Raw genomic sequence first — 23,138 nt, 5'->3', positions numbered from 1 at the left:
AACAACTATTATCTGTTATTCATGACACAAACCACGTTTTTCTCAAGTGGGCGCACGAGGGCTCAGAGAGTCACTCTTTTGAGCCACATTCAAATCTCAGGACGTTTTTGGAAACATTTTAACACTCCCCATAGTACAGTATTTTAAATATATAAGTTCCAAGTATTGGTATCTCATATTCTAACGTAACTCATCACCACCAATCTCTATAAAACGTTCATAATTCGGTAATCGGTGATAATCCAGTAATCACTGTGATAGGCTCATCCAAAAGAGCGGTGAGAAAAGTAACAGTTGCCACGTGACAGTTGTCGCCAGTTTATGCACTACTTCAGTAGCAGCAGCCTGGATTATATTTTTCCTCCAATGTTTAAATGGATATTTTTCGGCATTTCTTTGCATTATTTAAGAAATAACAGTATAGGCAAATATATCAAATGTAATGGTTGGCTTTTTAATTACACATTATGTTTGCCATCCAGATTTTGATTTATAATAATGTCGCTGTGATCATGTCCCCATTATGGTGAGGTGGTGTACTAAATTACAAAGTGTTTTATTACACTAATCAGCATTTAACATCTGAAAGTTTACATTTGCCTTTAGAGAAACCTTTAAAAAAGTCTAACATACCAAACAGTAATTATTTAATCAGAACGAAGATTGATTGCATTAGTGTACAAACATAATCATTTTTAAATCACAAACTTTATTGATCTTAGTATTAGCATACACTAACCAAGAAACATAAAAATACACTTAGTAACAAATAACTTTTTTATTTCATTGTACAAAAAAAATGTAAAAAAAAATCTATAAGTATATGTTAATCTATAAAAAATCTATAAAACATTTTTAAAAATTGTCTTTCACAGTAAAACTCATTTTGGGACGAGGCATTTCATAGAAAGTGATGCCTTTCTAGACATATCCCTATGTGTGTGTGTGTGTGTTTAATCGATGTTAAAAGTATATACTTTAGTCCATTAGCTCAATAAATTATTGAATAAATATGACTCTCATCAGAAGGGTTTCCATGGTTTCACACCTGGCTGGCAACCTCAGAGCCGTCCTCATACATCCTATCTGGAGTCCCCAGATTGACCCATTTCTGGGATACCTGGAGGAGCAAAGCAAAAAGAAACAAGGTCAGTCCATAGGGAAATCTGTTTGCATTGGTTTAACATTCTAGTAATCCTTGACTGCATGTAGTCTTAATAGTAAATGAAACAAGGGTGTAACTGCACAATCAGCAGCTCTGTGGTGTTGACTGAAGGTGTGTCAGAAATCTGGCTAGGGTTAAACAACAGCTGGGTCTTAAATCATGGAGCTCACAAGTGTACAAGGCCGTTATGAAATGTTTTAGATTCTATTTGCAGAATTTGGCCCCATTCCATCCCAGTATTTTCTGAAATATTGAGTCAGTTAAAGCAGAGATTCACAGGACAGGAGAAACCAAAATGTTTATTATCAAAGTTTCTTGGAGATATTTGAAGTAGTAGTCTTCAGGTCAAGGCCTCTGCATTTGAAACACATGGCTCTGTAAATCATTGCATGACATGATATAGGAATGAAGCAAATGTGTGCCTCAGGCAGTGCTGATAGTCCCACAAATCTAAATGTCTCCAAGACCAAATGACTAAATTAACCAACAAAATCATGCATCCGAAAGTTTGTGGTTTAGGATTCCTGTGGTTTCTAGTAAATTTCAGTGAATGTGTGTCATTGCACAACCCCAAGGTTCCTCGTTTTTCTTGTGTCTTGAAGGCATTAGTTTTCCAACTTAAATTTATTCAACAGGGAATTTTCAATCATTTGTTTTGTGACTTGTTGGTTCATGTGCACTGCATTTTCCAGGTGTCTGATTGCACATTTTCACTGTAGTGTAAATTACCCGACTCCCACCAAAATAACACTGGCACCCACATTCTTCTTTGAAAAACAGTTTGTGTTTGGGATTCATTTAAATCAGTGGTTCTCAAATGATGTGTCGCAACCCAAAAATGTGTTTCAGACATCAGCTGGGGGGTAAAATACGGTTAAATCCAAATAAAATTAAAAAAATACAACTAACAATATAACCTTGCATAGTTCTGATAGCAAAATAAACCTTTCACTTATTAATATATCTATTACTAATATAATAAGCATAAAATATTCTATACTATAAATAAATAAATATTTGTTATTTATGTTAGGCATGTAAATCACACATCCACTGATGTTCATTTATTTATAAGTCGTACTATTCAGTCTGTCATGTTATTATTTTTCCATATTGTTAGGCCTACACAGTTCTTATTTAATTGATTTTTTGGTTTAATAAACTATTTTTATGCTGTTTTGAGGCATTAAATCTAGTTTAAATGACTAACAGTCTTCTAAATTCAAAGTTCGGTTTCTATGTGACTTTCTTTTGGTAGTGGAGAACTTCACTACACAAGTACTTCAATTAGTAATGGATTAGAGTGAACATTATTAGGTCTTTAGGAATTATCATTAACAATGGACTGTGGTTTGATGAGTGACACCACAGCATATGCTCAAGGTGTCCTGGTGTATCATTGCAATCTTATGTACGATTAAATTCAGTGCTTAGCAAGAGGGGGAAAACAAGCTAACAAAGACACCTATTGGCTTCAGCTGGGAACATGCCAGCTGTTAATATGTTGCTGAAGGGGAAACTAAAGTCGGAATAGAGGTGCATTGGCCAAACAACTTATCTGGCTTTCTCTACACAAATAAAGGAGGTAATGGGATGGGCCACTATCACTGTTTCCTTCCGTCCAATCGAGCTTTTGTCCCTGAGGAATGGAATGCTCACCTACATATCAAGTTCACACACTTTAGCCACCATAAGCTTGAATAGAAATAAACAGCAGAACAACCTTGAATGCATGTTTTCCCACTAAATTGTTTTGTTAAAGGGAAAGTTCATGACCGTGGGGAGTGGGAAAAAGCTTTGAGTGGAATGAAAACCTGTGTGTGTCAATACAAATAAACTCAAAGTAAGCAAATAATCCCTGATGAAGTATTTGGTGCATTTACAGCAGAGTATGTGAGTGTAATGGAGTGTGTAATCGCACCGCTTTAACTCCACTCCTTGCTAATTTATTGGTGTGAGAAAACCACTCGTGAGCTTGCTCCATTTGACAATCTGCTGTAAAGTGATTTCAAAGTGTGTCTTTTTATACCATATATTAAGTGAAATAATGTTTGTGCAATTTCTTTACAGTTGTGAGATTAATGCTTTAGTATGATGATATAATTGTTGTAAATTTTGAACAAATCATTGTCCCACGCCACAACTTCCATGACCTTTCCGAGTTATATCCATTAGATTTTATTTCCTTGTGTGACAGGAGCAGCTAATTATTTTCTTATCATTTCTGATCATGTTCCCAACGTTTTAATGTTTATTTTGACTGCTAATAGTCTATCTATCAGCATTATAAAACATAAGGTGAATTATTGTTGACATGCAATCGTTTTATTTATTAATATATGTCATACTCAAAATGGAGCGGTATCAGAGTGTTCTTTGAATGAGCGAGAACACACTGCTCATACTCACATGCACTATAGTTCAAAGAATTAAAAAAAAATGAATACCTTTATTCAGTGAGGATGCATTCAATTGATCAAAAGTGACAGTAAAGACATTTATAATGTTACAAAAGATTTCAACTCAAAGAATCCTGGAAAAAAAAGTCACGATTTCAACAAAAATATTAAGCAGCACAACCGTTTTCAACATTAACAATAGTAAGAAATGTTTCTTTAGCAGCAAATCAGCATATTATAATGATTTCTGAAGGATCATGCTGAAAATTCAGCTTTGCCATCATAGGATTAAACTACACTTTAAAATTTGATCAAAATAGATAAGTTATTTTAAATTGTATATTTCACATTGTTGTTTTTACTGTATTTTTGATCAAATAAATGCAGCCATGGTGAGCATAAGAAACATTTTTCAAAAACAAAAAACCTTCCCGACCCAAACTTTTGAACAGTCGTGTGCGCCGATTTATAGCGTATTGTTCTAATGTCTCAACCATAAACAACAAAACGACAATTATGATTTGTGTGCGGTTTGCTATTGTGCCTACCCTAATTCCAATCAAAAGCTCTTTCACAGATGAACACCACACCTAGATCCAGTAGTGATCTCACTTTGACGCAGCAGAGCATCAAGAGAACCTTTCCCAGTTCCACAGACAGGCCTGGGCAGTGCGTAACTGATCTGCCTTTTCTGGAAATTCCTCTCCCAACAGATTGATACACGATGGCAAGGCGATACAGCGGTATTCAATTTCATACAGAGCCAAGATAGATACATATTTGGGGATTTTTTTCCTTTTTGAACTCATTGCAGGTCAGTACATTTTCCGCCCATTTATTCTGAGTGACTGTGAGGAACGACTATTTACCTGTTGTTCCTGGAACCTGTGGTGCTGGGAAAGCGAAAGCGGGGACTCTTGCCCAGGTGCATTTCGGATGCGGGGCGTGCCCTGCCTGTTCCGATCCAGTGAGTGAGGTCGAGGAGGTTGGAGTTGGCTGCGCTGATGCCATGATTTGAGTTCCTCCGACACCACCTGCCGCGGCAGGCCCCTGCTAGGGTGCTGAGGACACTCTCTTAGCGAAGGGGCCCGTGACAGTTTCACGTGGGCGGGTAACACCCTGCAACTTCGTGGCTTGGAGGGCAAAGCCTCACTGTAGTAGTACTCATAGTGACCATTTGAAGAATAAACAGGTGAAGGGGCCTGGTGGCTTATGTACGACCTTCCGCTGTCCATTTCTAAGGGGTGACCCCATCCGTCCTCCACGTACCCTCTTGAAAAACTAGGTGAGGACTGGTACTGAGGGTTCTTGTAGAAGTGGGTAGGGGAGGATCTTTGTGGCACATGGCTATCGGCTAGGCTGGAATAATGATATCCGTGCTGAAGTTGGTAGGGCCACGGAAGTTCCCCAGGGTGCTCCTGGCAGGGCGAGCTGGCATAGGACTGCACCGAGTGCTCCGAGTTGCTGTCCTCAGAACTAGAGTAGTACACAGGACTTCCAACATTCAATCTTATGGGGGAGTATGATGGTGGCACCACAAAGTCTGTCAACCGTCTCCTGGGGCCCCTTGAGCGCCCACGCTCCCGCTCAGGATCATAAGGATTAGGTTCAGTCTTGGGAAATCTGTTAAAATGAGAAATTAATACATTTGTCAAGATTTGAGATGGCCATAATATCTATGAAACACATGATCTGAGGTGGATACAACTGTTCCAAAGATTGGGGTCAGTATGATTTTTTTTATTATAACTTTTATTCAGCAAGAATACATTAAATTGATCAAAACTGACAGTAAAGAAAGATTCTTATTTCAAATAAATGTTGTTCTTTTGAACTTTATATTCAAAGAATCCTAAAAAAAAAAAAAATCTATAATGGTTTCCACAAAAATATTAAGCAGCACAACTGTTTTTAACATTGCTTATAACAAGAAATGTTTCTTGAGCTGCAAATCAGCATATTATTATGATTTCTGAAGGATCATGTGACTGAAGATTCAGCTTTGCCATCACAGGAGTAAATTACATAAATATATCAAAATAGAAAAAAACTGTTCTTTTAAATGCATTCACAATATTACTGCTTATTTTTGATTAAATAAATGCAGCTTTGGTGAGTATAAAAAACATTTGTTTTTTAAAAACCAATAAAAATCGTACCAAACCCAAACTTTATAACAGTAGTGTATAAAAGAGATTGAGTAAATTGTGAGCAGACCCAATGGATTGTCTCCTGCGCAGGTGCATCTCTGGAGTGGAGGGTGCGCTGCAGGACTGTGTGTATTTCAGGGCAGCATGGGTGGGTATTTGCAGTGGTATCCCGGCCTCCGCAAGACAAACCTCAAGAGGAGGCAACGTGGGGGTAACAGCAGGACTACAGATGCATGGAAAAACAAAAACAGTTACTTTCACAATTACGAAGACAAAACAGAAACAGTACAGCTGTAGTTTCATTATGAATGTTCAACTGACAACAATACATGCCTTCCATAAATCAACCTTGAGATGACTTAAAGGCCATTAGAGAAGAGGAGGTGTGGTCGTAACCACCCCAAAAATTACTATGTGATGTCTTAATGACCAGGTGTGTCGAAACTGTTTTTCAAAGGTCATGGATCACATGCTTTTCACATTTAATTCTCGCTTTGCACTTTAAAAGATTCAAAGAATAAAAAAGATAGATATACCTGGATTTGATGCTATTCGAGCGAGATTTTTTATTTTTCTGATAGGGCTCGTCCAAACTAGTCTCCGTCCAGGGAGAGTTTTGAATGGGGGAAGGGTCATGCTCTAAGATTGGACTCTGGCATGTGTGCAAGTCCTCCGGGGATTGTGGGGGGGTTTGATGGGAAATGGCCTCGAGGGGCCGGTAGGAGGGACCCATAGGTGTATAAGGAGCGGGATGAAAAATGTTAATACGTGGAGGGTGAAGATCCACAGCAGGAGCAGGAGGCTCTGAAGAAAGCTGGGAAGACAGTTCCTCTGAAACATGGATGAGAGATTATATAAATTAATGGTACATGGGAAAATGACTAAAATTTATTTTTCAAAATAATTATATATATAAAAAAAAAAAAAAAAAAAAAAAAAAAAAATATATATATATATATATATATATATATATATATATATATATATATATATATATATATATATATATATATATATATATATATATTACATTTGTATACATATATATGAAAATGTATATATTATGTTTTACATTTGTATAAAATATTGTATATAATATTTATTTTTTATATTTTATTTACATTTGCACATTAAAGGAGAACTCCGGTCAATTTTAACATTTTTTTGTAAATTTGGAGTGCTGTCAATACAGAGAACAACGACAAAAATCGGTGTTGCCTACACCGAGTTATTCTATTTTTAAAATCTGCACCCTGTTGACTTAAATGGGGCAAGTTTTAAACCTGCTTTTAGCCTCTTAACATCCTTGATGTGTCATTACAAGTGCACAGGTCATGTGAGTGATTCCTTCAGAGTGAACACGAGTGAATCTGACTGCAGTAGATAGTCGATTGTCGAGTTCACGCGCGTGATCATAGGTAACTAAACCTATGCGCGTGAACTCGGCAATCGACTACTTTGGACTTCAACCGAAAACAGAATGTAAATACAGGTATTTGCGCTGGCTTAAATAACATCATTTTTATCCATTTCTTTCACATCTACTGCAGTCAGATTCACTCGTGTTCACTCTGAAGGAATCACTCACATGACCTGTGCACTTGTAATGACACATCAAGGATGTTAAGAGGCTAAAAGCAGGTTTAAATATTGCCCCATTGAAGTCAACAGGGTGCAGATTTTAAAAAGAGGATAACACGGTGTAGGCAACACCGATTTTTGTCGTTGTTCTCTGTATTGACAGCACTCCAAATTTACAAAAAAATGACCGGAGTTCTCCTTTAACTAAAAAAAAAGATTAATAATATGATTAATAAAGTTTTTTAAATTATTCATAGTATATACATACTACAGTTTCAGAAAAAAAACCTACCCTCATCAAGCACAGCCGAGTCTGACAATGAGCTATCGTCTGAAGCGCCTTGATACAAAACATAGATAAATGTGAGAACAAGATGATCTTTGATGTTCAAGCTCATTACAAAGTGCAAAGAAAACAGAAAAAAAAACAGAAAAAAGTGCTCATATAAATCCCTCACCTCTCTGTGCTACCATGCCAGGGCGTGGTGAGGATCGGCCGTGTTCCAGTCGCAACCTGAACACGGCTTCCTGAAGATCTTTGAGTTTCCTTTCCTCCCGCTGGTACTGCTGTAGATGACTCTTCTTCACCGCCTTGCTAAGATGTTTCTCCTGACACAGCCTCTGGGCCGCCATGTGTATCTGCTGCTGAAGAGCCAGATCAGCCTCCACAGAGCTCAGCTCAGAGTCCTGTGTGCCATGATTGGTTTATGAGATTCAAAATTATTTATAGAAACAATGCTGAACCTTTAGAGTAGGTCTAATGGAATGGAAACAGTCAATTTATATCCAGATCTTTATTATCTCTGCGAATAAGTGTCTTTACCTCAGTTCTATATAGGATGCTTGGCTCATCTAACTTAAAAGCAGCTCCAATGCGCCTGCGAATTTGAGGCGGCTTCTCTCCAGGTAACAGGGGATAGTCTGAGGACAAATGTCCTGTTAGCTCCTGAAAGAGAAGAGGGAATTGATTAGGAATGCACCAATATTAAAATCCCAGCTGATAACTGCTTTTATTTTACAGCCGCAAAATGGCAGATATTAAAATTCTATTCTATTTAGTCTAAATAAGAATTAAAACGGTAAAAACTATTTAGGCATCACAACATTATATTGCACAGTATGAAAAATGTATATTCATTTTTAAATTGGCTGAAGATTAGATTTAACAATATTATTCAATTATTATTAGTGCTTTTAATGATGGCAAATGTAGATGTAAAAATAGAGGAAATGAATATCACAATTAAATATACAATCCAAATCATGAATATCAGTCAATATAGTACTGATATATTGTGTATTCTAACAACTGATGTCTTTAAGACTGGTATTTAAATTTTATGGGGGCGGTCAAGCAGATCTGTAATTTGTCCGTGCAATTTGTAAGAATGATTACGTTAATTATACTTAATTAAGTTTCTAAAAAAAAAACTTAGTCACAAGCAAGTTATCAGGAACAAGCCTTTAACCAGAATTCCTGTTTCTCCAGTGTGAAGCTTTTCAGCGAGTTGGGACAAGTTATTGCTTTCAACCGCTATATTATGCAAGCCTGTTGTTGAAATATTTGGTTCTTTCCTAAGCCGTACCAAGAGCCCTACCTGCCAAACTAAACCTGCCATCTATCTTCCCCAAATCCATGCCAGCATAGGTTTAGATACAATTTTCTTTGAGACAAAAACCACAAGCCCACAGCTTTTTAAAGAACCACAATAGAGGTGAAGCCCTTCAAAAACTGATGATACACGCACTGGCGTGACTTCAGACTTATTGTGACATAAAGGTGTCATCAGACACTGAAGAACACCTGAACAAGCCCCAGCAAGTGACTCCAACAGGAAACAATGATGCATTTTTGGGACTTAACATCTTACCAGGAAGACTAACACACCAGAAAGCCTCTGGGTCTGAAGATGATGCACTTTGGTGACTTTCTCACTCAGTCGATGCCATATATATATGTTTTTTTTTTACATGTATTAAATATCCTGTCATGTTCTTTAGAGAGGTGAGAATGTTTTGATTATTGCTAGGAAGATTTTTATCAACACACCTTTTGAAAAAGTGACGGAAAATACGACTTTAAAAACATGATGTTATCAGCGTGCATTGGAAGTCCCCTCTAATTCCCCCTAATTCCAATGTGAAAACTTCCTCGTCTCTCTTTAGCAGTGTTTTGGTGGGTCCATATGCGTTTTTGTGAGTGTCAGTGGTGACTTACGGCCTCTCTGATGCAGAGTTTCTTAAGCTCCTTTAAGCACGTCTTCAACCTGTCCTCCAGAGCTTGCTGCTTCAGTTTCATGACCCGAGTATGAGTTTTTACATCCTTCATCACTGTGGTGGGGCTGTCAGGCCCTACAACACACAAAACACATTCTGATAAAGAGAAGCTTCAAGACAATAACAGAAAATCAGCAATTATATGAAGAATTAGTCTTTTTGTTTCAATACTAGCATAGCCCGAAAAGATGATATAACTCTAAATGCTGTCTGAACAATGAAAACGGCTGAAAACGGCTAAATGAGTGACAACAAAGAATTTATTTCTTCTGTATCCGGTGACTGCAGGCAAACGCCTCTGGCATGTCTACAGAGCTTATCTACTGAATTCTTTAACATACATTTTCAATCAATCATGTGACAGCACACAAAGAGATAACTGAACAAGGACAAAAAAGAAAAACGTTCACCTGCACAGAAAATAATGTGTTTATTAGGAGTTGTTTTGGCTTAAAAGGGCCTTTAAAAACCTGCTATAGTGTGGTGATTGCTTCCGATTCAACCCTTACAGGTGTAATAATGCACATTACAATGTTCCTTTTTAGAAGTGAAAGAATTGAAAACTAACCACTAAATTATGCATTTGAAAAATTTAAAGCTACCATTCAAAACTTTGGGTGTTGGTACTTTTTTATGCAGTATTTAATGGCTGCTTTTGTAAAAAATACAATCAAATCAAAATAATTGTGAAACAGTATCACATTGTTAATACATTTTAAAATGTCATTTATTCCTGTTATGACAAATTACTGAATTTTGAAATTTCGGCAGACATTTCTCCAGTCTTCAGTGTCACATGATCCTTCAAAAGTTATTCTAATATGCTGATTTGCTGCTCAAAAAACATTTCATATTATTTATTTGAAATAGAAATCTTTTGTAAAATTATAAACACCTATACAGTCACTTTTTGTCAATTGAATGCATCCATGCTAAAAAAAGTTATTCATTTGTTTTCCAAAAAATGTGTACTGTCTTTTTAACAGTCGTGTATATATCAAATCTTTGCTTGCTTTAAAAAAAAAAAAAAAAAAAAATGTGTTGCTTTCTAATTTTGCAATGATTTAATCCTTTCATTGAACTATACAGAAGAAAGAAAGTCATTTAGGTTTGGAATGACATGAGGGTGAGTATAATGTGACAGAATTGTCATTTTTTGTGAACTATCCCTTTAACCTCACAAACACATACAACATAATACAGCATAAAATGTGTCATTATATCCAATGTGTAACTGAGACTGAACCTACCAGAATGCAGAATAACCCCACTGTCAGTATCACTGATCTCCTCTTTGCCTTCCATGACTGCTGGTCAAGTGGTCTTCGAAGTGAAAGCCTTGGTTTTCTCTTACTTCACGAGTTCCTACAAAGCAAACACATCTTTTATCAGACTCATGCACACTCACCAGAGACCATGTTAGCTGTTCAAGCCAAAGCGAACTAAAACAAGTCTCGTGGAACCACTCAGGCCCCTCAGCCGTGACGGGTCTCCTGACCCAGAGCCACAGGGGTCAGAGCGGATTCCAGGAGACTATTCTGACAAACAATAGTTTTCACAGGCCCACTAAAAATCACAGTGTAACTACGCCTCTCAGCTATGCGCAGTCAGCAGGAGCTTAGGGGAAGCTTTAACTAAGAGGGCATTCAAGTAAGAACTCTTCCTCCTGTATCTGAAAAATGTCTAATTTCCAGGAGGAACAGGGGCGTGCTGTCCTTAGATTACAACACTGGAATGCCTGCAGCAGAAGAGGTTAATGAAGAGGGCTGCTATGCCTCATTGCACTCACTTGTAATTAATTAACCTTGATTCACTACAACAGATTCTCATACTACTTAAAGGAAGTTAAAGGGAATTGTGATTAGCTACGCACTGGTTTGCACATTACTTACATTTGCATGCATGCATTTGGCAGATGCTTTTACACAAAACATCTGACATTGGTTTACACATTTTCTGGGAACTGAAACTATGAGGCTTTTTTAGCTACAGGAAAAGATAGTGACTAATTAGCATGTGCATACAAGACTATGATGTGCTTAGTGTTATGCATTATAAATATATATTATAACCTTATAGTCAAAAACAAAATTCTTTTAAGGCATTTCACAATCTCTGAAATCACAGTGCCAAAGTTCAGAGCACTACTAGCTTGTGACACATTTGTTCTGCGGTGTATGACTCTGACAAGAGTCTCACCAGCTTCCTGTTATTATGTCAAAATGTTGTTTTACGTCACGATGACAATGTCCTGAGTAAGCTGTGAATATTTACAGTTAGTGAATGATTAAACAATATTAGATATTAGAATCAGTCAGCTGTCAGTGCATTACAGCTGTGACTTTATTACTTTGAAACCGCAGATGACTCTGACATGCTCTCTAAAACTAATAGTGCAACCGGTTCACTCATTCATGACATCACAATCTTTAAAGAGAAACAACACAAAGAAATAAGCTCATAAGGTCATTATTTTATGTTAATTCATGTTTACTGCTCTACTAGCAATGGATGAAATTTTAAACCAATATTATAAATAAATATCAAACCTAACCAATATCATTAAAACCCCATTGACACATTCAGGACTACATATTGAATTGAATTTTCTTCTCTATATATAGATTTTTAAATGTCCAGTAGGCCTACCATTGAGAATCCAGTTTTGGTAACACTTTATTTTGATGGTTCCCATTAGACATTCTGTTGACTATAAGTAACGTTGCTCCTACATGTCAACCAACTCTCATTAGAGTATTAGTAGACTGTCTTTTTCATATCTGCTAACACTTTAACCCGACAGACATTCTACTGACTATAAGTAACATTGCACATTTCTTGACTTGAGAATGAATGGCGGTAAAAAGTTGGTGTCATTTATCGGTAGACTCGATATTAAAGAACCGATAAGAGATTATTTTAAAAAGTGTGAATATTGGTAAAAGAAAAATCTGTCAAATCCATGTAAAAAAAAAAAAAAAAAAAAAAAAGTTTAAACACATTAAACTACCCAAAACAAAAACATTCTTTAAACCAGTAAAAATAGAAATAGAATGTAAGACAACTGTGCTGGAAAGCTTTTATCTGAGCTTGTATGATGCCTTGTATGATAAACTACAGTCTTTATCATATAAAATAAAATGTACTTACTTACATATTGTTAAACACTGATTCCCCTTAAAGTATGTGTATCCGGTAAACAAAATCAGTTGATTTCCATGAGATGTCTAACTCTGACTCTGGATGATCACCGGTAGGAGTTCGTACTGTGAAATGAACCTGGGTGCGTCTTGCACATACCTATGTGTGTGTGTGTGTGTGTGTGTGTGATATCACAGTGTCACACCTCTTGTAGACACTTGGCAAAGGCTGTAAAAACTCTCCCTGTTTTCTTAGTTATCAGCTTGTACAAGTATTTAGGAAGTGGTGAAATCTAATCATAAAGGTATTAACAAGGCAAATTACTTCAATCTTGGAAATAAACAATAAAAGTTTCATTGTATTAAAACAAAGAAATGTTTAAGAAATAAAATGAATAAGAACTATTCAGTTTCTTTCTGCAATATTTCTGTCACTAATTAAATAAGCACATTTGTGACAGTGATCATGTGAATGTTTTTGTATAGACGGTCAGATGTTTGAAGTTGCTGTTCGGAATCAGATCTTCTCAAATCATTCTGGAGAACATGATCATCAGGTTTTACACAAAACTTGTATGCACTTTAAATACTTCTGTTAAAGCAAAAGGGTGAGAAAACAAATACTCAAGAGTCACACATTCTGAAATGCATTTAGATTTTTACACTCAAATTGTTATACCGATAATATATTTTGTAAAGATCTCTAATCTAATATAATTTGCAGTGATTACTATCAATCTTAAACTTTTTGGCCTATACAGGTCTGTTTTAATGAGATCCTGCTGCCCCCAACTGGTGGGCAAACCATAAGCCTATCTAAAAGAACACGCATGGCAGGGTTCCATAAATCCTGCCCTGGAGGGCTACTGTCCTGCAAGGTTTAGTTCATACCCTGATCAAACTTACCTATCTGCAATTTTCTAGTAACTCCATAAGACCCTGTCCCTGTTTACACCTGGTATAAAGATGTCATTCAGATTATACTTATAAAGCTAACTAACTAATGTAAAGATACAATCCCAAACAAGCAAGCAAACAAACCCCTTGTTCAATTCAATTCTTTTAACGGTACTGTAATGTAAATCCTGTTGTCATGCATACAGTGCCCTCAGTGAGGCATTGTATAGATGATCATTCCACTCTGACATTCTGAACCAATAGGAAACCAACCCACACACAGATGTCAGAGGAAAGGCTCTCCAGAATACTGTGGGAGACGCTTCACCTGCTGCTCTCATGCATCGCTCGCATACATTCAGGATCCTTGTCCTCACACTGGCTCTCCAAGAATGCCGGTTAAACGCCTATAGGAGCCACCACGGCTGCCAGACGGGATAGCATCCTATCACCCAACAAATGACCAAGGAAACACGACTGCTGGAGCATACCAGTATCTGGTTTCACAGCTAGTCTCCACCATTATTCTGCGTCAATTTTTAGGGATAAGGGATGGGATGGTCACTTTGCATATTCGAGTACTTGAACGTAAAAATATCAAAGACATGGGCACAATTTTTTTTATAGCCTAATAAACACTAATCAATTCAAACATTAAAAATCAGGCCTTTATCAGTTGTTTTTTACTTTATTATTGATTATTGTCATAGGACTTTGATCAGTTGCTAGATTTACCTGCACCCAAATAATAAAAATTTAATTGGATTGATGGCTTAATTTCTATCTATAAGAAGGGGTGATGTGGACCTGAAATGCAATCAGTAGGAAAACATTAAGCATGCAAATGGATGAATCAAATAATTTTTTCAATCAAATTTTTAAAAATACCTTGCGCATGTATGCGTAGTGCCGTGATGTACATTTACATCACTGATATATCTTTAATATATCCCATTTGTTTATTTCTCATGTCTTACTGGTCAGTAGGAGAGAGTGGGGTGATTTGTGCCAGGGGGGAAGTAGTTCCACCCCTTGTTTCTGGAAAACCATAGAAGAAATTGGTCATGTGACCACATAATTTTGAAAAGCAATCACTTTACTCGTCCTCCAAAGAAGAGAGACACATGGCATGAGAGTTAAGCACATTTTAGTGCAAAAAACTGTTTTTTCCCTTTCAAAGTAAAATTTCTATGATTAAGGTTTTTTGATTGTAGTGTCTGAACAATTATAGACAAGTTTGAAAACATTTCACACATGTTTTAGTGCTTTAGTAGGCTACACAATGAGTCTATACAGTTAGCATGATGTTAGCTCTTAACTGCTGGATCATGCTAGTTTTTCAAACTTGTGGGTCTGGGGTGATTTGTGCCAAAGGGCCTGGGTTAAGTTGTGCCAGATCCAGACCACCTAGACCTACATACTCACAGGGGATAATCTTGAGAAGTAAGCAGATGGTCATGCCTCATCATTGTTTGACTTAGGCCTGCCTGCTATTTGTTTAATTTATTTAGCTAACACTGATTTCAGTTTTGAGTTTGCACTATGTTATTAAAGAGAAGTTTTATTCCGTTTTTAAGTGGCCTATGTCACAATAGGATATTTAGAAATTAGCCTAGTCACTTTATTCTTATATGTTACATAATTGACAGACAGCGCTATGTCAACAGGCATCTATTGCCAAAGCCTTTTTGCCTGAAATGATTCACAAATATCATATATTGTGTTGCTATGGTGCTCTAAATGGTTGCTAGGGCGTAGCTTGATAGCTTCACAATGATCCTGAGAGACTGATTGGTCGTCTGAGTAAAATGAGCCCGCCCCCTTGTCTCTATGACACTGTGATCCAGAGTTATGTTCAATACAAAATCCCTATGCAATTGACCATAGTAGGAAAAATGCATGCTATGGTATTCCAGGGTGACAATATCTAAATAAACCTTAAATGAGTAATTTTGTATTGAATTTATCTTGCTTTCATATAGCATTACGGTTCATAACATTAAAATGTTCTGTTTTACTTCAGAAATCACTGGCACAATTTACCCCCAATGTATTCCCCCAAAGGCACAACTTCCCCCGCACCAGGGGCAAGTTGTGCCATGAGACCACTTTTTTCCCAAGAGCTATATTTCTGAAACAATTTATTTCAGATCCAAAGTTATTGTTCTCAGGGATGCACCACATCCTGAAATATATGTACATCCTTAAGTTGAAGGCATTACTGCCATGGCCTTACTTTAAAGTCACTTTGAGTAAAAACTGGCACAACTCACCCCACTCTCCCCTAATGAGACTGAATATTTGCTAAAAAATTTTTGCATTTATTTGTTTGGAATACATGTAATGCACATGTAAGTGAGTATGTGAATTGGATTGCAACTTTTAAGGTCCAAATAAACTGAATTTCATAAACATACCTGGTGTGAAACACTTTGAAAATCAAGTCACGCAATTATTTTCATGATCAATCATTGCTGTTATGTGCACTTGCGTATAGAATAATACAAAAGACTACTTATGCTATTTTCCTCTTAGTCCCTCATTTGTATATCTTGACAACAAACAAAGATAGCATACAAACAATAGGGTGAAAATGGGATCATTTCAACAAATTAACAGGAACTACATTTTTCAAGCTTCAAAAACAAAGCACCGTAAATGTATCATAAAAAGAGGGTTGATTAGACTCATGAGCTACATGAGCTATATGAGTATATATATCAAGTTTTCTGAGTCCATACAATAAGTTTGTGTTAGAAAGAAAGTCATATGGGTTTAGAACAACATGATGGCAGAATCCTTACTTGCCTTTGCCTAACATAAGCATGGGCTGGGCTCCACAAACACTGAATTGAGCACTGACTTCTGAACTGACCAGATTTAGCTACAAGACTTTAGTTTTGTAGGAAGTAATTGAGTTTTCTGGATCATGTTATTTGTGTCAGAATAAACCCCAAAGGGACTTCCCTGCTAGGAGAGACTATAGTAGGCCCAAGTGTTCTATTTCAGACAAGCAAACACAGTTGATAATATTTTATATTTCTAAAAACTGATTTTATTTAAGCAGAGTAAATGCTGATTAAGAAAACAACGATAGATAATTAGTGCTTGGTTATCTGCTAACTACTGGGATGACACTAATTAGGGGATTCTAGAATTTTTTTTTTTTTAAATCTTTCCGTAGATTTATACCACAACCTGCTATGAAGAGATCTACAAGTTCTTTGCTGTAAAAAGGGTTTCTTGGGTCATGTCAAAAGTGCATGTGACGTCACGTGGCAACAGTAGTTTGCAAGGCCAGAGACAGGTCACAAATCTAAACTAACATACTTTTCAAGATAGTTGTGATTGAATACATTGTTTATTTAGTGCCACATCCACTGGATTTCCATAGGTTTAGCGGTCTACAAGGTTGAACTGATTTTGTATGGAAGCCCATAGATTCATATCTCCCCCCTTCCCGGGATGTCGGATTAGCACGTATGGGAGCCGGAGAGAGTTTTATTATTGTGGGAATCTCCCCCATCCTGCCCATTCAGACAGGGAGCTCAGGCATGCTGGGAACACCAGTGAACTGTGACAGTCACATATTAACCTTCACTTGTGTCCCGTCTACACCAGAAACAAAAAATGGTGTGTACTATGAGGTGAAATTATACTTCATTTACATTGAAGATTCAGAAAAGGCATGATGTTAAATCTTTTGCCATAATACACTCACCGGCCACTTTATTAGGTACACCTTGCTAGTACTGGCCAGGTTGGACCCCCTTTTGCCTTCATTTTTTGTGGTATACTGTAGATTCAACAAGGTGCTAGAAACACTCCTCAGAGATATTGGTCCATATTAACATGATAGCATCACGTGGCTGCTGCAGTTGCTTTGCAGATTTGTGAGCCCGTGTGAATTGTAGCCTAAGTTTCCTGTTCTTAGCTAACAAGAGTAGCACCTGCGTGTCTTCTGCTGCTGCATCTGCTTCAAAGTTTGATGTGTTGTTTGTTCAAAAAAATGCTCTTCTGCAGACCTTGGTTGTAACAAGTGGTTATTTGAGTTACTGTTGCCTTTTTATCAGCTCAAAACAGTCTGGCCATTCTCCTCTCACCTTTGGCATCAGCTAGACATTTTCAACTGCCGCTCACTGGATATTTTTTTTCTTTTTCTGACCATTCTCTGTAAACCCTAGAGATGGTTGTGCGTGAAAATCCCAGTAGATCAGCAGTTTCTGAAATACAGACCAGCCCGTCTGTCACAAACAACGTTCAAAATCATTTAAATCCCCTTTCTTAACGATGCTCAGTTGTTTACCTAATGTACCTAATAAAGTGACCAAAGAGTGTGGAATGTCGAGTCATTAGTAAATATTATACACATGCACTAACAATTTAAAATAACGTTTTTTTTTATTGTTTTTTTTATATATATATATATATACACAAAATTTGTATTTATTCCTGTGATGGCAAAGCTAATTTTCTTCAGTGTCACATGATCCTTCAGAAATCATTCTAATATGATGATTTGGTCAAGAAACATTTCTTATTATTATCAATATTGAAAACAGTTAGCATCTGCTTAATATTTTTGTGGAAACTGTGATACTGTGTTGGGGATACGGTGATTTTTTGCAGGATTTATTTGAAATTGCTTTTTTTTTTGCAACAATCAACATGTCTAGATATTATTCACATTACTGTTATGCATGATATTGCATGCACATTATAAACCGTTAAATGAGCAACTATTTTTATACCATCTAACCCTTAAAATAAAATTGTTGGTGTAAACCAATCTAGTACCAGATTCATTAATTTAGTCAATTTAGATGGTACCACATGAAGCACGTTTTTTCACCTTAAATTAGCCTAAAGTATAAACATAAAACACAATGAGTATTAAGCTAAACAAAATTACAGTACAACCAATACTGCAACGAAGGTATGTGATATAGCTACTGAAAGTGTATCCAAGCAATAGCAAACAAAAAAAGGATGTTAAGAAAATACGGATTATTTAACACAGAAGATTGGGATTAGTCCATTCCAGATAGATAAAAAATAATAAAATGGTCTTCGGTAACCATAGCAAGACTTTTGTCAAAACAACATTCAACAAACCATCTTGTGACATTGAAAAAAATCTTCAAGCATGATGAAATGTTATATTTAGCCTTAATATTATAGGAAGGTCCTAAATATACATTCTGTGGGTCACTGTCAATAATTAGAGACTTGTAATTACTCCAAACTAGCATCCATAGAAAAAAAGACACTTCATAATTAAAGTGTGTGTGAGACAGAGAGGGAATAAGGATCCCTGAGGCCTGTGAACACCAACACCGCACCCTGGCATTTGGTAGTTGTGTGGCCATGAGGCTCCCTTTTGGGAGAAACTTAAAGAGGATGTAAAGTGGAAATTGGTTTCAAATGAGCCAAAGCACAGATGGATTGTCTGATGTGGACTGAAGTGTCATGCGCGGTACCACCAGCACTGCAGCGCAGGACGAATCCCTCCGGCTGCAAACCCCAGGACTTCTTTCCCTCCGTATATTCATTACAACTGCGGCGAGACTCAGCAGATGAAACAGACCTCACAGACCCTGGCTTAACTCACTCTGCTACGACTGGGGAGGTATGTCTACTAGTGGAAAATGTTTGTGGCTTGTACATAGCACATTGAATCATTGTAACAGGCAAATAGTAGAATAATAACAGAAAAAAGACTTTGGAGAGCTCATTAAAGGAATATTCCGGGTTTCAAAAGCTCTTGGCAAAATGTTGATTAGGCTACTACAAAAATATCTTTGATATGTCTTTCCTTTTCTTTAAAAATGAAGAAAAATTCTAGTTTACAATGAGGCGCTTACAATGGAAATGAATGAGGCCCAAAAAAGGCTTACAAGCCTTTTAAAGTTTCAATTTGACAATGACAACATAATGCTTGAAACACTAAATTGAAAGTAAAAGTGACAAAAACAAGTTTACAGCTGAAATAATGCTTATGTTTTAAAATAATAATTATTGTAAGTTATTTTATAAAATTATAAGCTTTACATTTCTGCTTTTAAATTTGCACAATTTTTTACTCCAATCACTCCCATTGTAAGTGCCTCACTGTAGCCTTGATTTTTTGGTTTTACAAAACTAGGGGATGAGTCGAAATTAATGGTTGTGGTAATCAAAGTTATGCCCCAAATGCTGTTTATTGAACTTAACTCGTATTGAGAAATATTTCTGTAAATGTAAATTACAGTTTGCATGTTCAGTGGAATATTACCACCACAAAAAAAGGAAATATGCAGGGCAGCATTGCATTGATGTTCCTTTATCTGTTACTCATGAAAACAATATCTTATTTTAATTGTCCTTTCTTTATCCAAGAGGAAGTACAGTGTTTCTTTGAAATCAGTGTGTTATGGTTACACATGGCTTTAGTCTGTTCCTGTTTAGTCTTTGTGTCACCGCACAGGACAGTAGATAGATATTCTAGGTATGCTGTAAAAAAAAAGTAATGCAGTTTAATAAAATACTATGTCTGACTTATTCTTTCAGGTTTACAAGAGCTGAATGATGCTGAAAGTCTCCATAGATCAATACTAAACAGGAAGCTGGACATATTAGTTTGTAAATTAGAAAGGAAACTGTTGATCGTAAGCGACACACTTTTCAAGAGTGACTACTTGTATCACTTCAGTCCAAAATATTTTGTATGGAAAGGAACATAAGACAGGAAGTAAGTTATTCAGAAGAATTTAGAATAACACAATACAACAAATCAACAGATTATGAAAGTCAAATGTAATCAAATGTGCTGCCGCACAAGTGGATGAAATAGAAACATCACTACAGCGCCTGTCATTGTATTAGGCCACATCCAGAGGTGCTAATGAGAGCCTTAAAACTGAGCTGTCGGCAGCAAACAATACACACACGCTGCTTGGCTCCGCTTTGGCCGACCCTGGCTATGAACCAACAAAACCACAGATTCCAGGGCTATTCACGTTCAGTGGTCTACACACCTCCCTCTCATGCCGGCCCACTCAAATCACCCTTGATGCTCTGAGTCCCACTGATCACTGGATTCCACAGCATTACATCAGGAATGTTGTTCCTTTTGTAAGAAAGACAACTCAATAATGGATTGAGACTTTGACTTTATTAGATAAAAAGCTTAGTTCTGGACTGTTTTGACTGAGACCGACTAACTAGTTCACGTGTCTTCATAAGCATGACACCGAAATGAGTATTCCCACCTCAATAAATGAATGGTGTGTAAAATAATATCCACCTTCAGACAATGAAACAATATAAGCAAGTGATTCTCACGCTGCAGCTAAAATCCCTGTGCAGGTTTCTTTCCTCTTGGGTTCTAAACAAAGCTTTACAACTTCTTTACGCTGTCTATACAATACTAAACTTCCATATAACTAGCGCTGACAAATTTTACACTGTATAAAGTGCTCTCATACGTTTAACAACATCTTTGTTCCCATCCATTTTATGTCACAATATTTAGTCATATCTACTCAATTTGATGAGTTTTCAGAATTTAAAACTGATTTTCTTTGTTACTAATTAGAATCATAGAGGTCAACATTTGCAAAGATCTTATTATTGCTGAAGGTTGTAGGTTTTGCATCACTTTTATTTTACTTACAATTGCAAGGCACCATCTGAGCTATAACAAAATCTGGGCTAGGGAACTTTCCCAACTAACATTTAAATACACGTAAAGTATCACTTAACCAAAAAATAAAAATAAAAATCACACACACACACACACACACACACAGAAACATACTGCTGAACTGCAGCAGATACTTTCAACATAAAGCATGGATTTGAGAATACCGGGTTAATGTTACTTTGTTCAGGTTCGTTCCGTTCACACATTGCTTTGGAACTATGTAAAAGTAAATATATAATTTATACATTTTCTTATTATGCCCAAATTTGAATACTTGATTGAATACTTGCAAAACTTTGGTTGAAGTGGCAGATACGCTCAATTTTCATTTGGTGCTCAGTCTTCAGGCTATGTTTAGGTATTATCGAATAAGAAAATATTACCATACCTTTTGTCGTCATAACAGGAAAACCTACGCAGAGTCGTCAAATGTTTACGCAATGCATTATCATGGGATAGTATTTATCCACGCTTTCTCCAGCGCCGCATTCCAAATTGATGTAAGCGAGACTCTGAAGAATGGCCGCTACCAAACCACGGGAACTAAAGGTGCTGCTTCGCACGTAGATTCTCGTCCATTGTTCCGACAATAGAGATAACTTTTTAAAGAAATTTGTAATGCAGCAAAGTCAATATAAAACGTCTGAAAAATTCGAGACTTGTCTTATTATTCTATGTGTTTTACGACAGCACTTTTATATGTACTTAAAAACCATACCCCCCAAGTCACAATGGTACGTCCCTCACCCATCCAGAAACTTTTTCACAGCGCTCCCTGAACTAGTGAACTAGTGACTCGGACTAGAAGACCGCGAAAAGGCTCTTTTGAACAACTCGTTTTAAAGAACCGGTTCCAAAACGATTCAGCGACACTAAAAGTTTTGAATAATTGTAATTCAGTTCTGCTTGTTGCAACCACGACTAAGTAACTTCTCCCCATCATTCAAATATTTACGATCGTACATGAATTAAAGAGGTTTTAAGTTCAGTAGTCAGTTGAACTGTTGCCTCGTGAACGAATTTGTTCAGACCAGTTTAGTGAACCGGATCAAAAGATTCGTTCTTGAATTGGACATCGTTAGACTGAATACATGCTGGGCAGTGTATACTGTTAGATCCTGTTATAATAATGGCTTAAATCGTTTGCGAACGACACGTAGTAGGCACTGTATAGGATAGGAAATGAGGGCTATTGTAATTTCTGTAAAATGAGCAGTTGAGCTGCACGCGGTCGAATCTTTTGAAAAGCAGAGAAGGTAGAATGTAATGTACCATAATGGGACTGCAGGGTGCTGGTGCCTTTTATTAACATATGAATGGTTTCACCTTGAAAAGGAGACTGTCTCACAGTAAATGCTCATGCGCCATTCACGGAAAAGAGAAAAGGGTTTACTAGTTGATCGGACGAATCGTATTTGAATTGAAAGTAGATTAACTTTCCACTGCAGAATAACTTCCTTATCTCAATATCTCTATGAGGTAACGAGCAACGTTAAAGATCCGAATACCCAAAGTGGCATTAGGGATTTTTTAACCTAGGGTTATTCTTAACCCTGTATACAAAGTGGTCATTGTTCCATGTTTCGCACGTTTCATACTTGGGTTTTTTTTCGTTTGCGTTCTTATTTGTAGTAACTATAGGGTCAATAATATTTGGACCAGCGTGCAACCTGTCAATAACAGCAATGTAATGTCCATCTGTGAAAATGTCTCCACGTGGATCCTTCATTTGTATTGAGTCTTCTGAAACAAACAGGAAAAAAAACTGTTTCCGTCACACATGAATGGATATAAAGCCCGTGAAAGTTTCGGTCTGCGACAGTAAAGTCGCATTTCGCATCGTAA

At 36.8% G+C, this 23,138-nt stretch overlaps 1 protein-coding gene across 3 annotated transcripts; it reads right to left on the bottom strand.

The window, feature by feature from the left end:
- Positions 1-434: 434 nt before the first annotated feature.
- inavab (innate immunity activator b) lies at positions 435-22,063 on the bottom strand. Of its 3 annotated transcripts, none has more exons than XM_079857026.1 (10): positions 21,682-22,063; positions 10,823-10,937; positions 9,514-9,647; positions 8,119-8,241; positions 7,754-7,982; positions 7,588-7,635; positions 6,251-6,545; positions 5,782-5,937; positions 4,434-5,187; positions 435-1,120 (listed from the first exon to the last, which is right to left on the bottom strand). In XM_079857026.1, exons 2-10 carry the CDS (start codon positions 10,875-10,877, stop codon positions 1,043-1,045), a joined length of 1,872 nt encoding a protein of 623 aa, XP_079713152.1. In that variant the 5' UTR covers positions 10,878-10,937; positions 21,682-22,063; the 3' UTR covers positions 435-1,042. The 3 variants fall into 3 exon arrangements, with proteins under 3 accessions (XP_079713152.1, XP_079713151.1, XP_079713153.1); XM_079857025.1 differs by lacking the exon at positions 21,682-22,063 and adding an exon at positions 12,727-12,919; XM_079857027.1 differs by lacking the exon at positions 21,682-22,063 and adding an exon at positions 12,723-12,884.
- Between the last annotated feature and the right edge of the window lie 1,075 nt (positions 22,064-23,138).

The sequence above is a fragment of the Squalius cephalus genome (genome assembly GCF_949319135.1).
Source record: "Squalius cephalus genome assembly, chromosome: 22".
NCBI lineage: Eukaryota > Metazoa > Chordata > Actinopteri > Cypriniformes > Leuciscidae > Squalius > Squalius cephalus.
This window is presented reverse-complemented; position numbering and strand designations above follow the sequence as displayed.